The 15,515-nt window shown below is 41.4% G+C and overlaps 1 protein-coding gene across 1 annotated transcript in view; it reads left to right on the top strand.

Annotated features, from left to right (window-relative positions):
- The window catches only part of TENM1 (teneurin transmembrane protein 1), a 670,347-nt gene that overhangs the window by 515,581 nt on the left and 139,251 nt on the right, over positions 1–15,515 (top strand). The window contains exons 18-19 of the mRNA XM_055565537.1: positions 5,292–5,553; positions 8,504–8,771. Coding sequence (XP_055421512.1) covers positions 5,292–5,553; positions 8,504–8,771 — 530 coding nt within the window. The remainder of the gene's footprint in view (positions 1–5,291; positions 5,554–8,503; positions 8,772–15,515) is intronic.

Below are 15,515 nucleotides of genomic sequence, written 5' to 3'. Positions count from 1 at the left end.
GGTTTTCTTTTTTTAGCTCAAACCTAGATTATTTTCTATAGCAAATGCAGTTCTTCAAATCCTCTTTTTGGAAACTGCCTTAATATTACAGCAACTTGACTGAAAAAGCAACAATACAATACAGTATTAGCTATCCTTTTTTACTGTCCACTTATCTTTATCTGAAAGACTTCTGCAACAGGACACAATTGGTAATACTATAATAAATACAATAAATGTCATATGAAGGGAGTGGTGAGATATGCATAATTAAGTCTGATTCCCTATCAGGGCATTTTACCATTGAAAAGTGTTTTAAGAAAGTTCTTTTTTTTTTTTTTTAAACACAAAGAATTGCTTATATCTCTCTCCTGTGGATGTAAGTTGCTTTGAATATTAAAGAGAATCCCATGGCCCTTTATTCATTTTAAAAATATGTTGTTGTTCACTCCATAAATTGTGTCCTACTCTTTGCAACCCAATGGACTGCAGCATGCCAGGCAGCATGCCAGCTTCCCTGTCTTTCACTATCTCCTGGAGTTTGCTCAAACTCATGTCCATGGAGTCAGTGGTGGCATCCAACCATCTCATCCTCTGTTGCCCCCTTCTCCTCCTGCCCTCAACCTTTCCAAGCATCAAGATCTTTTCCAATGAGTCTGCTGTTTGCATCAGGTGGCCAAAGTATTGGCACTTCAGCTTCAGCATCATTCCTTCCAATGAATGTTCAGGATTGATTTCCTTTAGGATTGACTGGTTTGATCTTGCTGTCCAAGGGACCCTCAAGAGACTGTTCCAGCACCACAGTTTGAAAGCATCAGTTCTTTGGTGCTCAGCCTTCTTTATGGTTCAACTCGCACATCTGTACATGACTACTAGAAAGACCATAGCTTTGACTATAGAGACCTTTGTCAGCAAAGTGATGTCTCTGCTTTTTAACACAGTCTAGGTTTGTCATAGCTTTTCTCCCAAGGAGCAAGTGTCTTTTAATTTCATGGCTGCAGTCACCATCTGCAGTGATTTTGGAACCCAAGAAAAGAAAATCTACTGTTTCCATTTTTTTCCCATTTGCGATGAAGTGATGGGACCAGATGCCATGATCTTTGTTTTCTGAATGTTGAGTTTTAAGCCAGCTTTTTCACTCTCTTTAACCCTTTTTAAGAGGCTCTTTAGTCCCTCTTCACTTTTTACCATTAGAGTGGTATCATCTGCATATCTGAGGTTATTGGTATTTCTCTTGGCAGTCTTGATTCCAGCTTGTGATTCATCCAACTCAGCATTTCATATGATGTACTCTGCATAGAAGATAAATAAGCAAAGTAACAATATACAGCCTTGACACACTCCTTTCCCAATTTTGAACCAGTCCATTGTTCAATTTCCAGTTCTTACTGTTGCTTCTTAACCTATATACAGGTCTCTCAGGAGATCGGTCAGGTGGTCTGGTATTCCCACCTGTCTAAGAATTTTCCACAGTTTATTATGATCCACACAGTCAAAGGCTTAATGTAGTCAATGAAGCAGAAGTAGATGTTTTTCTAGAATACCCTTGCTTTCTCTATGATCCAGTGAATGTTTGCAATTTGATCTCTGCTTCCTCTGCCTTTTCTAAATACAGCTTTAACATCTGGAAGTTCTCAGTTCATATAGTGCTGAAGCATAGCTTGAAGGATTTTGAGCATTACCTTGCTAGCATGTGAAATGAGCGAAACTGGGTGATAGTTTGTATGTTTTTTGGCACTGCCCTTCTTTGGGATTGCAATGAAAACTGACCTTTTCCAGTCCTGTGGCCACTGCTGAGTTTTCCAAATTTGCTGGCATATTGAGTACAGCACTTTCACAGTATCATCTTTTAGGATTTGAAATAGCTCAACTGGAATTCCATCACCTCCACTAGCCTTGTTCATAGTAATGCTTCCTAAGGCCCACTTGACTTCACATTCCAGGATGTCTGGCTCTAGGTGAGTGATCACACCATGGTGGTTATGCAGGTCATTAAGTCCTTTTTTATATAGTTCTTCTGTGTATTCTTGCCACCTCTTCTTAATATCTTCTGCTTCTGTTAGGTCCATACCATTTCTGTCCTTTATTGTGCCCATCCTTCCATGAAATATTCCCTTGGTAGCTCCAATTTCCTGAAGCAATTTCTAGTTTTTCCCATTTCTATTGTTTTCCTCTATTTCTTTCATTGTTCACTTGAGAAGGTTTTCTTATCTCTCCTTGCTGTACTTTGGAACTCCGCATTCAGTTGGGTATCTCTTTCCATTTCTCCTTTGCCTGTCACTTCTTTTCTTAGCTATTTGTAAGACCTCCTCAGACAACCATTTTACCTTTTTGCATTTCTTTTTCTTTGGAGTGGTTTTGGTTACCGCCTCCTATACAGTGTTATAAACCTCTGTCCATAGTTCTTCAGGCACTCTGTCTACCAGATCTAATCCCTTGAATCTGTTCATCATCTCCACTGAATTATCATAAGGAATTTGATTTAGGTCATACCTGAATGGTCTAGTAGTTTTCCCTACTTTGTTCAATTTAAACCAGAATTTTGCAATAAGGAGCTGATGATCTCAGCCACAATCAGCTCCAGGTCTTGTTTTTGCTAACTATATAGACCTTCTCCATCTTCAGCTGCAAAAAATATAATTAATCTGATGTCAGTATTGACCATCTGGTGATGTCCATGTGTAGAGTTGTCTCTTGTGTTGTTGGAAGAGGGTGTTTGCTATGACCAGTGCTTTCTCTTGGCAAAACTTTGTTAGCCTTTGTCCTGCTTCATTTTGTACTACAAGGCCAAATTTGCCTGTTACTCCCAGTATCTCTTGACTTCCAGCTTTTGCATTCTAATCCCCTGTGATGAAAAAGACATATTTTTTGGTGTTAGTTCTAGAATGTCTTGTAGATCTTCACAGAACCATTCAACTTTAGCTTCTTCAACATTAGTTGTTGCTACATAGACTTGGATTACTGTGGTATTGAATGGTTTACCTTGGAAATGAACCAAGTTCATTCTGTCATTTTTGAGACTGCATCCAAGTACTGCATTTCAGACTCTTTTGTTGACTATGAGGGCTACTCCATTTCTTCTAATAGCTTCTTGCCCACAGTATCAGATATAATCGTCATCTGAATTAAATTCGCCCATTCCTGCCCATTTTAGTTCACTGATTCCTAAAATGTCGGTGTTCACATCGCCTGCTTGACCACGTCCAATTTACGTTGATTCCTATGCAGTATTGTTCTTTACAACATCGGACTTTACTTTCACCACCAGACACATCCACAACTGAGCATCATTTCCATTTTGGCCCTGCCTCTTCGTTCTTTCTGGAGCTATTTCTCTGCTCTTTCCCACTATCATATTGGACACCTACTGACCTGGTGAGCTCATCTCCTGGTGTCATATCTTCTTGCCTTTTCATACTGTTCATGGGTGTCTTGAGGCAAGAATGCTGGAGTGGTTCACCATTCCCTTTTCTAGTGGACCACATTCTGTCAGATCTCTCCACCATGACCTGTCTGCCTTGAGTGGCCCTGCATGGCATGGCTCATAGCTTCATTGAGTTACACAAGGCTCTGATTCATGTGATCATTTTGGATAATTTTCTGTGATTGTAGTTTTCATTCTGTAGGCTGTGGGATTGTAGTTCTTGCTTCTTCTGTCTGCCCTCTGATGGATGAGGATAAGAGGCTTGCACAAGCTTTGTGATCAGAGGGATTGGCTGTGGCTGTGGGGAAAACTGGGTCTTGCTCTGGTGGGCAGGGCCATGCTCAGTAAACCTTTAATCCGGTTTTCTGCTATTGGGTAGAGCTGTGCTCCCTCCTTGTTAGTTGTTTGGCCTGAGGTGACCTCCAAAAGGACTTGTGCCAACACATGCCTCCCAGGACTGCTGCTGCCAGTGCCTCTGTCCCCGCATCAGGCCACTGCTGACCCATGCCTCCACAGGAGACCCCCAAACACTCACAGGCAGGTCTGGCTCAGTCTCCTGTGGGATCACTGCTCCTTTCCCTGGGTCTTTCTGTACACAGGGTTTGTTTGTGCCCTCCAAGAGTCTCTGTTTCCCCAGTCCCATGGAAGTCTTATAATCAAATCCCACTGTCCTTCAAAGTCAGATTTCCAGGGGATTCCCACTCCCTTTGCCAAATCCACAGGTTGAGAAGTCTGATGTGAGGCCCAGAACCTTCACAACAGTGGGAGAACCTCTTTGGTATTATCGTTCTCCAGTTTATGGGTCGCCCACCTGGCAGGTATGGGATTTGATTTTAATGTGATCGCACACTCCTACTGTCTCGTTGCAGCTCCTCCTTTGCCCTTGGACATGGCGTATCTTTTTTTGGTGGGTTCCAACATCCTCCTGTCAAAGGTTTGTTCAGCAGCTACTTGCAATTTAGGTGTTCTCACAGGAGAAGATGAGCGCACCTTTTAAAGATATAATGATAAAATGAAAAATGCATTATCTCAAAGACATCATTATACATAAAAGAGCAGGAAGGTAGAGCCATCTAGTACATAATGAACTGAACTCTGAGTCTTTTATACTCCAACTCAAGAGTCATTTCAGAGACCACATTAAGAGGTGGACTTACAGAAGAGGTAGTCTCGTTTTGTCAAGTAATATGGAAGGAGTTGTCAGTAGAGATGGACAGGGTCCATTACAGACTTTCTTACAACAAGAAATGAAGAGGCATTCTAGAGAAAACCAGAAATCCTATATCTAGAGTTCAAGTAGAATCAAGCCAGGGTGTAGCCAGATGTGGAGGGTTCAGCCAGATGGTCTTGTTCAAGCCAATTTCACTGAACAAATTTCCTCAGCTGGTGTCTTTCTTCAAATGCCATCTCAAAGACACCATCAGGTTTCTGACACTGTTTGTGACCGTGAACAAGGTATTTAACCTTTGGCTCCTTACTTTTATGGAGTTACATTACAGGGATTTTGAAAAAGAATAATGCAGCATATTAAGATGTTGATGAATGTTCGGTGGTCATATTTCCATTCTCTCTAGCACAGGGAGGAACAAGGATGTTTGATTTGACTGCAGAAATACATGCAGTGATTTTGTTTAAGACAGCATTAAAATTGGTTTAAAAATCCTGGGTGAATAGCAACAGGTGATATGGAATTTTTTCTTGGAAATCTACTGGATAGTGAAAAGAAGTCTCCATGGAATGAATATGTGGTTAGATGGAATAGAAGGAATAAAATAGAGAAGACAAATGGATATACTTGCATCCCCAAAGAAAGAAAGGGCACTCAAACTGCCTATTTTTTTAAACTTTAATTTTATTTTAATTGAAACTTTCTGCTTTTCCTTCTCAGCTTTGACCTTGTAGCCATCGGTGGTATCTCCGTTGTCTTAATCTTTGACCGGTCACCTTTTCTACCTGAGAAGAGGACACTCTGGTTGCCTTGGAACCAGTTCATTGTGGTGGAGAAAGTGACCATGCAGAGAGTTATGTCAGACCCACCATCCTGCGATATCTCCAACTTTATCAGCCCAAACCCTATTGTGCTTCCCTCACCACTCACATCATTTGGAGGATCCTGTCCAGAGAGGGGAACTATTGTTCCTGAGCTGCAGGTGGGTACATGGACCTTGAAATTACAAAAGTCATAGTACAGTAAGTCTCCAACATACGAATCTTCAACTTGCAACCTTTCAAAGAGACAAACATGTGTTCACATAAGTTAGTTCACATGTCTGGCATATATTGTCACATCCTTTACAAGTTCTTGTGCTTTTGTGTCATGTACTGTAAGATTTAAAACTTTTTTAACTTTTAAATTGCATTTTTTTAATTTATTTTAATTGGAGGATCACTGCTTTACAATGTTGTGTTGGTTTCTGTCATACATCAACATGAATCAGCCATAGGTATACATATGTCCCCTCCCTCTTGAACCTCCCATAAAATGTTTTATTTTTTGTATTTTTATATATTATTTGTGTGAAAAATATAAGCCTATTACATTACAGTACTATATAGTTGATTGTGTTATTGGGTACCTCCACTAACTTTGCTGGACTTAGGAACAAATTGGACTTATGAATACACTCTCGGAATAGAACTCATTTGTATGTAGGAGACTTGCTGTATCCATGGGGTGGTCAACAGTCAATAATGACTAGCTTCCTTTTCCTGGTACTCCTGCCAGCCCTGTAATGTGCTGCCCTTCATTTTTCAAGAGAAGCTTTCAAATGTAATCTCTCTGGCACACATTTGCAAGGTGATTGGCCAGGGCTATAATGCTCCATCTCTGGCCATGGAACAAAAGCAAGATGAACTAGCTATCATGAGGATTAGAACCCAAACCTTGACCTGATGAACACTGTGCTCAAAAGAACAGAGCTCACTGGCTCCATAGTGATAACAGTGTAATCAATGAGGTGGGACCATTTATGGTTCTGAAATTAAACTCCTTAAGAAATCGAGTTTGCTTCCACTGTCTAGTTTATGTCTGTTGTCATTGTTCTTAGAAGTCATGACAACTCCTCTTGTTTAGCTATGTTTTAGTAAAGGTAGTTGTCAAGTCTATACATTTTGTCTGAAACTTTGCTTTTTACGTGTTCAAGCTTTATAGTCAGAGAGGACATATTTTTGAAGCCTCATATTTTAGGACTCCTAAGGGTTTTTCTTTATTGAGCATTCAGTATTTTCATTTCAATTCTAAGTCATTCAAACAAACACAGTACAATTTTCTCACTATATTATGGAAATATTTTAATGGTAGTTTAATGTTAATATTATAATGATAGTTTAATGTCCACCAAAATGAAATCATAAATCATATCCAGAATTCAAGTATACTCAAGAAGAGGTAAATGGACAGTCAAAGATTGAATTGGTTTTTCTTCCCTTACAACATCCCCAACAGCTGCTAGCAAAGCCCTCAGGAAAGGCTAACAAAAAATAATATTCTACACAGAAGAGTCTGAAGAGTTGGCACTCTTGTCTTTTCCATTGTTTTCCTGTGGAAAGGAAGAAAAAACTATATAGTATTTAATGAGTACTTTGGACTTCTACACCAATCCTTTCACGATGTCATTAGGAAGCATGGGTCTTCCTCAAAAGAAAAGTTTTCCAGCTGCTGTAGGATTGCATGATTCCTTATGGAAATGAAATACCAAGGTGGTGAGTGTCATGCTATTCTGTTGTGCTTCTGCTACCATCTAAGAAGACAGAGCCAGTGGACAGCTTTGATATCAAATACCTAATGTAGAGGAAGAAAAACTGGACAAAGAGTAGACAAAAAGGATTTGTGCCCTCAGAAAGAAAGGAATGATCAGAAATCCCCAACAATATGAGATAGACTATGTTTAACAATCAGTTCTACTCTGCACCAGCCTGGGAAAGGAAGCAGGTACAAGGTCCTGAGCTCAAAATGAATAAGGGCACAAAAATATCCATACTATCCATCCATCCATGCTAAATCGCTTCTGTTGTGTCCAACTCTGCAACTCCATGGACTGTAGCCTGCCAGGCTCCACTGTCCATTGGATTCTCCAGGCAAGAATACTGGAGCAGGTTGCCATTTCTTACTCCAGGGGATCTTCCCAACCCAGGGATCGAACCCACATCTCCTACATCTCCTACACCGGCAGCTGGGTTCTCCACCACTAGCGCTACCTGGAAGCCCATGTCCCCTTCAACGTGTTAAATAGGATGGGCCCTTTGTTCAGCTGTATTTGGAAAGTTGAAAGTCACAGAATACGAGATGCAGTTTCAGTGACCACTTTTGGTTGTTTAACGCCATCTGTGCTAATAAAAAATAAATAATAGTAATTAATGAAAGAAGTCAAGTATTATTTTCACTCTGGGACCTATGTTTGTAAAAGATTTGCAGAGGAGTTAATGGGAGTTATTTGCTTCTCGGTCACAGGTGTCAGCTTGGAAAAGCTTGTTCCCAGGTCTTGGTACACCCAAGACACAGAGAAATGTGTAAGCAAAATTAGATTAAAAAGTTGGCCCTTGGGGTCATTGCAAAGCTCCAGAGAAGACAAGTTTGATGGCATCAGGAAAGATTAGTTTTAGGGACATCATAGTCTCTGTCATAAAATATCATTTGCTGGGCCTACTTCCAGAGTCCTTCCTCGTAGAGAGCCTAACCTGAATACGGGCTCCAATAATGGTTTGTGATAGATGACTTCACACACCAAACAAGCTTTTGTGTCTGAATAGATGGAACCCATGCCACTGAAATCCTTGACATTCACAGGGTGATCTCCCAACTCCTACCAAGAAATTTTTGAAACACTGTGGGAAAACCAAATGGTTTTTTTACTAGTCTTTCCTGGCAGGGAAAAAAAAAAAGGAGAACTGTCCTCAGGATAGGCTGGATGTCTTGTCCTCATGCAGATTTGGTGCAAAATGTAAAACCTATGTTCATGTAACCTCACAAAGATTCTAGAATAAATGCATTGATATCCATAATCCATTTAATCCTTTGGCATGCTTCTAGGACAAAAGCGTGCAGTGTCCTTGTCTCCCTGTGACCACTGATAAGGGCCAATTTGACTTTCTTTCTTTCAGGTTGTACAGGAGGAGATCCTCATTCCTTCCAGTTTTGTGAGGCTGAGTTACCTAAGCAGCCGCACCCCCGGATACAAAACCCTGTTACGGATCCTTCTAACACATTCAACCATTCCTGTGGGGATGATAAAAGTACACCTCACAGTAGCTGTGGAAGGGCGACTCACACAGAAGTGGTTTCCTGCTGCAGTTAATCTTGTCTACACATTTGCTTGGAACAAGACCGACATCTATGGACAGAAGGTTTGGGGCCTGGCAGAGGCTTTGGGTATGTTGAAATCATTCTATGTAAATAGCAGTGTTGTGTTCACAAAACAGAAAGTACTATCTGCCTGTTAATTTGTATTTAGAATAATTATGGGTTTTCTTCTGTTTGAAGGATCTAAGGCACTTTTTCATTTAAACACTCCCTTTGGGCCTGTTGAGAGTTTCCTTTTGACACATTTTTGCTTCAAAATGATTTTAGTTCTCCTTTCATGATGGCTGCATACCAATGGAGTCACACAATATCTGACTTGTAACTGTCTCCAAAGCTGAATATTGCCTTCTAACTATGACCTTTGAGGGGGCGTTCTTTGGGTCTTTTGGGTATATTGGGTCATGTATTTGGGTCAAATACATTCTGTATTTGACATCTAGACTACCATTTCCATTTAGAAAATACAAATTTTAACTTAGAGGATTCTCCGTTTACTGTCTTTTATGTCTAGGATAGTTAGACTCCATTAACTTGGTACTGTGGTTGGTTAAATAAAAAATCATCCCGCCTTCCTAGTCATTTTGACTTTAAAACCTAGCATCTTACAGGTTGCAGAGACCTTAAACAGTCCTTCAGATCTGTGGTTTTCAGATATTTAATGCCTTCAGACACACGGCATTTTTTAAAAATGAGACTCAGATTTGTCAACCTTTTATTTTGCCAAGTAGGAGTATTTTTAGAAGGGAAAAAAAAAAAACCCTGCCATCTACTATTGCCTACCACTACAATAATTTCATAAAGAAGGGATAACTTCCTTAACATAAAAAAAGGAATAGTCTGTCTTAAGAAATTATACTCAGAGAGACAGACAGATAGGCAGACAGACACCAATGTCTGTTTCTCTTAGTCTGTAAAAGACAGTGAAAACTTCCTAAGAGACCTGGCAGGTCTTGGGAACCGCAGTTGGGATCCACTGATTCTTGTGCCTTCAGGCAGTAGCTCATGGTAACCACCCTTTGACAGATGAGAAGACTATTTTTAAAGTCCAGAGGAGATGTTTTCATATTCTCCCTTGGAAGTGTCTGTCATGGTACAAGTCCCATATAAATAGTGACCTATATTTCTTAGACTACCATGTGTCAATTTCCTCTTTCTTTCCAGAGGGAACCAGAGAGAGGGGGAAAAAAGACTGGTGAGTCTTCTTTGCCCAAGAGATCCTCACATATTTAAATAATTAAGTCATCTCTGTTGGGCTTTTTTAGAATGCAGGGACCATGGAATGCTTCAGATTTCCTTAGTTAGGAAAGAATTATTGTAAAGACATAGGGGAACGTAAAGAAAGAACCAGAAAAGGCATCAGCAGCCTCAAAGGCAAACTTCATCAAATTGCAGGCTTGCTCTGGATACACTGCAGTCCTAGAAGGTCAGCATCTGCTCTATCAAGTGAGCAACAGCTCTTGTCTCCCTGCAGCAAGAGTCCACTGCTTCCCACCATGGTGACCCAGCCATGCTGATGACGAAGCTCATCACTTCTCCTGTGGTCCTAACTACCCTCGTTTTCTCTGGGCTCTTGGCAACTCCACGATCTAGTTTCTTGCTCTGTATTTTCCATTCAGATCCCTCTTAGAATTTCAGGTTTCATCAGCTAGTCTCTACCATTAGGCTAACTACCAACGAGGTCATTGGCCCGCCTGTGGAGTCCTGCTCAGTCTCTAGTCCAGTGAATGTGGTGGTGAAGAAAATTCTGGAGCCAGACTCCCTCCCTGGATTCAAATCATCCTTCTCTACTTACTAGCTATGCAACACTGGGTAAATTAATCTCCAAATGCAGTTTCTCCATATATTAAATGGATATTATAAAGAGAATGGTACTCCCAAGTTATTATGATGTGAGGATTAAATGAGGTGAGTGAGTGCTGGTTGCTGGTATGGTTTTGTCAGTTTTGCTATGGTCAGCATATTGGAATCACAAGGTATAAAGCATGGCACCTATGCAGGTGTCTGTTGCCTAAGCTTCTCTAATAAGGGGGTTGTTATAAAGGTCTGATGCTGTAAAGAGCAATATTGCATAGGAACCTGGAATGTCAGGTCCATGAATCAAGGCAAATTGGAAATGGTCAAACAGGAGATGGCAAGAGTGAATGTCGACATTCTAGGAATCAGCGAACTAAAATGGACTGGAATGGGTGAATTTAAATCAGATGACCATTATATCTACTACTGTGGGCAGGAATCCCTTAGAAGAAATGGAGTGGCCATCATGGTCAACAAAAGAGTCCGAAATGCAGTACTTGGATGCAATCTCAAAAATGACAGAATGATCTCTGTTCATTTCCAAGGCAAACCATTCAGTATTACATTAATCCAAGTCTATGCCCCAACCAGTAATGCTGAAGAAGCTGAAGTTGAACAGTTCTATGAAGACCTACAAGACCTTTTAGAACTAACACCCAAAAAGATGTCCTTTTCATTATAGGGGACTGGAATGCAAAAGTAGGAAGTCGAGAAACACCTGGAGTAACAGGCAAATTTGGCCTTGGAATACAGAGTGAAGCAGGGCAAAGGCTAATAGAGTTTTGCCAAGAGAACACACTGGTCATAGCAAACACCCTTTTCCAACAACACAAGAGAAGACTCTACACATGGACATCACCAGATGGTCAAAACCAAAATCAGAGTGATTATATTCTTTGCAGCCAAAGATGGAGAAACTCTATATAGTCAGCAAAAAAAAGACCAGGAGCTGACTGGCTCAGATCATGAGCTCCTTATTGCCAAATTCAGACTTAAATTGAAGAAAGTAGGGAAAACCACTAGACCATTCAGGTATGACCTAAATCAAATCCCTTATGATTATACAGTGGAAATGAGAAATAGATTTAAGGGCCTAGATCTGATAGACAGAGTGCCTGAAGAACTATGGACGGAGGTTCATGACATTGTACAGGAGACAGGGGTCAAGACCATCCCCATGGAAAAGAAATGCAAAAAAGCAAAATGGCTGTCTGGGGAGGCCTTACAAATGGCTGTGAAAAGAAGAGAAGTGAAAAGCAAAGGAGAAGAGGAAAGATATAAGCATCTGAATGCAGAGTTCCAAAGAATAGCAAGAAGAGATAAGAAAGCCTTCCTCAGTGATCAATGCAAAGAATTAGAGGAAAACAACAGAATGGGAAAGACTAGAGATCTCTTCAAGAAAATTAGAGATCCCAAGGGAACATTTCATGCAAAGATGGGCTCGATACAGGACAGAAATGGTATGGACCTAACAGAAGCAGAAGATATTAAGAAGAGGTGGCAAGAATACACAGAAGAATTGTAGAAAAAAGATCTGCATGACCCAGATAATCACGATGGTGTGATCACTGACCTAGAGCCAGATATCCTGGAATGTGAAGTCAAGTGGGCCTTAGAAAGCATCACTACGATCAAAGCTAGTGGAGGTGATAGAATTCCAGTTGAGCTATTTCAAATCCTGAAAGATGATGCTGTGAAAGTGCTGCACTCAATATGCCAGCGAATTTGGAAAACTCAGCAGTGGCCACAGGACTGGAAAAGGTCCGTTTTCATTCCAATCCCAAAGAAAGGCAATGCCAAAGAATGCTCAAACTACCGCACAATTGCACTCATCTCACATGCTAGTAAAGTAATACTCAAAATTCTCCAAGCCAGGCTTCAGCAATACATGAACCATGAACTTCCAGATGTTCAAGCTGGTTTTAGAAAAGGCAGAGGAACCAGAGATCAAATTGCCAACATCCGCTGGATCATGGAAAAAGCAAGAGAGTTCCAGAAAAACATCTATTTCTGCTTTATTGATTATACCAAAGCCTTTGACTGTGTGGATCACAATAAACTGTGGAATATTCTTCAAGAGATGGAAACACCAGACCACCTGACCTGCCTCTTGAGAAATTTGTATGCAGGTCAGGAAGCAACAGTTAGAACTGGACATGGAACATCAGACTGGTTCCAAATAGGAGAAGGAGTACGTCAAGGCTGTATATTGTCACCCTGCTTATTTAACTTATATGCAGAGTACATCATGAGAAACGCTGGACTGGAAGAAACACAAGCTGGAATGAAGATTGCCGGGAGAAATATCAATAACCTCAGATATGCAGATGACACCACCATTATGGCAGAAAGTGAAGAGGAACTAAAAAGCCTCTTGATGAAAGTGAAAGTGGAGAGTGAAAAAATTGGCTTAAAGCTCAACATTCAGAAAACTAAGATCATGGCATCTGGTCCCATCACTTCATGGGAAATAGATGGGGAAACAGTGGAAACAGTATCAGAGTTTATTTTTTGGGGCTCCAAAATCATTGCAGATGGTGACTGCAGCCATGAAATTAAAAGACGCTTACTCCTTGGAAGAAAAGTTATGACCAACCTAGATAGCATATTGAAAAGCAAAGACATTACTTTGCCAACAAAGGTTCGTCTAGTCAAGGCTATGGTTTTTCCTGTGGTCATGTATGGATGTGAGAGTTGGACTGTGAAGAAGGCTGAGCGCCGAAGAATTGATGCTTTTGAACTGTGGGGTTGGAGAAGACTCTTGAGAGTCCCTTGGACTGCAAGGAGATCCAACCAGTCCATTCTGAAGGAGATCAGCCCTGGGTGTTCTTTGGAAGGAATGATGCTAAAGCTGAAACTCCAGTACTTTGGCCACCTGATGCGAAGAATTGACTGATTGGAAAAGACTCTGATGCTGGGAGGGATTGGGGGCAGGAGGAGAAGGGGATGACAGAGGATGAGATGGCTGGATGGCATTACCGACTCAATGGACATGAGTTTGGGTGAACTCCGGGAGTTGGTGATGGACAGGGAGGCCTGGCGTGCTGCGATTCATGGGGTCGCAAAGAGTCGGACACGACTGAGCGACTGAACTGAACTGATTATGGGTTTAATAGGTAGGTGCCAGTGGTACTTGTAGTAAAGAACCTGCCTGCCATTGCAGGAGGTGTAAGAGACATGAGTTTGATCCCTGGGTCAGGAAGATCCCCTGAAGGTGGGCATGGCAACCCACTCCAGTATTCTTGCCTGGGACCATGGCCAGAGGACCCTGGTGCGCTACGGTCCATGGAGTCACAAAGAGTCAGACAACTGAAACAACTTTGTATGTACACACTGTGTTAATTATTCTCATTTTGCCTTCCCTGACACACACACACACACACACACACACACACACACACACACACACAGTCTCTTCTCTGCCCTTTTCTGTGCTTTGAAAGACTGCCTTCTATGCATCACGTTTTCTGGATTCCTTTACTCTCTGCCTTCCCTTTTGATTTGGTCGGTGGCTGGCACCATCAAGGGCCAGCCGAGTGGAAGGAGGAAGGTGCTCAGGGTATTTACCCTTCTCCCTGCTTCACAGCACTGCTGGCAGTGAGCGCACTGGAAGATGGCAGCTCCTGTTGAGGAGCCCCTCCTCCAAGTCCGCACACTCTCTCCAGATCACTCCCTCCCTTAACCCCTCTCTGCAAGCCCAGACAGCTTCCCATTGTTGCGAGTCCTGGGTAGGCCACGATCCTTGTTAATTCCCTTCACCCTGCTCACGCCTCTGTAAATAGTCCCTTCATTCAACACTTTGAACACTTCTGAGTGTGATATCTGACTCTGGCTGGGACCCTGCCTGATGCATACTCAAAGCCTCATATTCCCCTCTCCAGGATATGATCCTAAAGCCTTTTATTCACCTCCTGCATGTGTGCTAAGTCACTTCAGTCATGTCTGACTCTTTGTGACCCTATGGACTGTAGCCCACCAGGCTCCTTGTCCGTGAAATTCTCCAGGCGAGAATACTGGAGTGGGCTGCCATGTCCTCCTCCAGGGGACCTTTCTGACCCTGGGACTGAACCCGGGTTTCCTGCATTGGCAGGCAGATTCTTTACCACTAGGGTGCCACCTGGGAAGCCCCTTTGCTTCAGTAGAATAATCTTAAATTCCTCTAAGTTTTCTCCACAGGGCTTTGTTTTCCAATTCTTTATGACTTTTCTCAAAAGCCTTGCCAGGTTGTTAGATTTGAGGGTTTTTGTTTTGTTTTGTTTTACTTTTTTCTTAAGTTATAACGCAGCAATTTATCTAGTACTCTGATGAAGAGCTGAACTAAACAGTACCTAGCAGAAATTCCTTGCTGAGGTTCATATAAATGCAGCTCAGCCTGACTTTTAAAAAAAGTAACAGCTTTATCGACATATAATTCACATACCATAAAGTTTACTCATTTAAAGTGTGCAATTCAGTGGGTTTTAGTATTATCACAAGTTTGTACAACCATCACCAACATCTAATTCCAGAACATTTTCAACAGCACATCACAAAGTAGCCCTAAACACATTAGCAGTCACTCTCCACTTCTCCTTCCCCTCGAGACCCTGGCAACCACCAGTCTCCTTTCTGTCTCTATGGATTTACCTATTCTGGATATTTCAAACACAGTCATACAATATGTGGTCTTTTGTATCTGGCTTCTTTCAGTTGACATGTTTCCAAAGTTCATCCATGTCATAACAGGCATCAGTCCTTCATTCGTTTTTATGACTGAATAATATTCCATTTCATGGATATACCACATTTTGTTTGTCCAGTCATCAACTGGTTGACATGTGGGTTGTTTCCACCTTTTGACTATTGTGAATAATGCTGCTATTAACATTTTTATACAAATATTGGTGTGAATACCTGTTTTCAATTCTTTGGGGAATATACCTAGGAGTAGAATTGTTAGGTCATATGGTAATTCTGTTTGACTTGTTGAGGAGCCACCAAATTGTTTTCCACAGTGACTGCACTGTTTTATCAACCTCA

The sequence above is a fragment of the Bubalus kerabau genome, chromosome X (assembly GCF_029407905.1).
Source record: "Bubalus kerabau isolate K-KA32 ecotype Philippines breed swamp buffalo chromosome X, PCC_UOA_SB_1v2, whole genome shotgun sequence".
NCBI classification, from domain to species: domain Eukaryota; kingdom Metazoa; phylum Chordata; class Mammalia; order Artiodactyla; family Bovidae; genus Bubalus; species Bubalus kerabau.
This window is presented reverse-complemented; position numbering and strand designations above follow the sequence as displayed.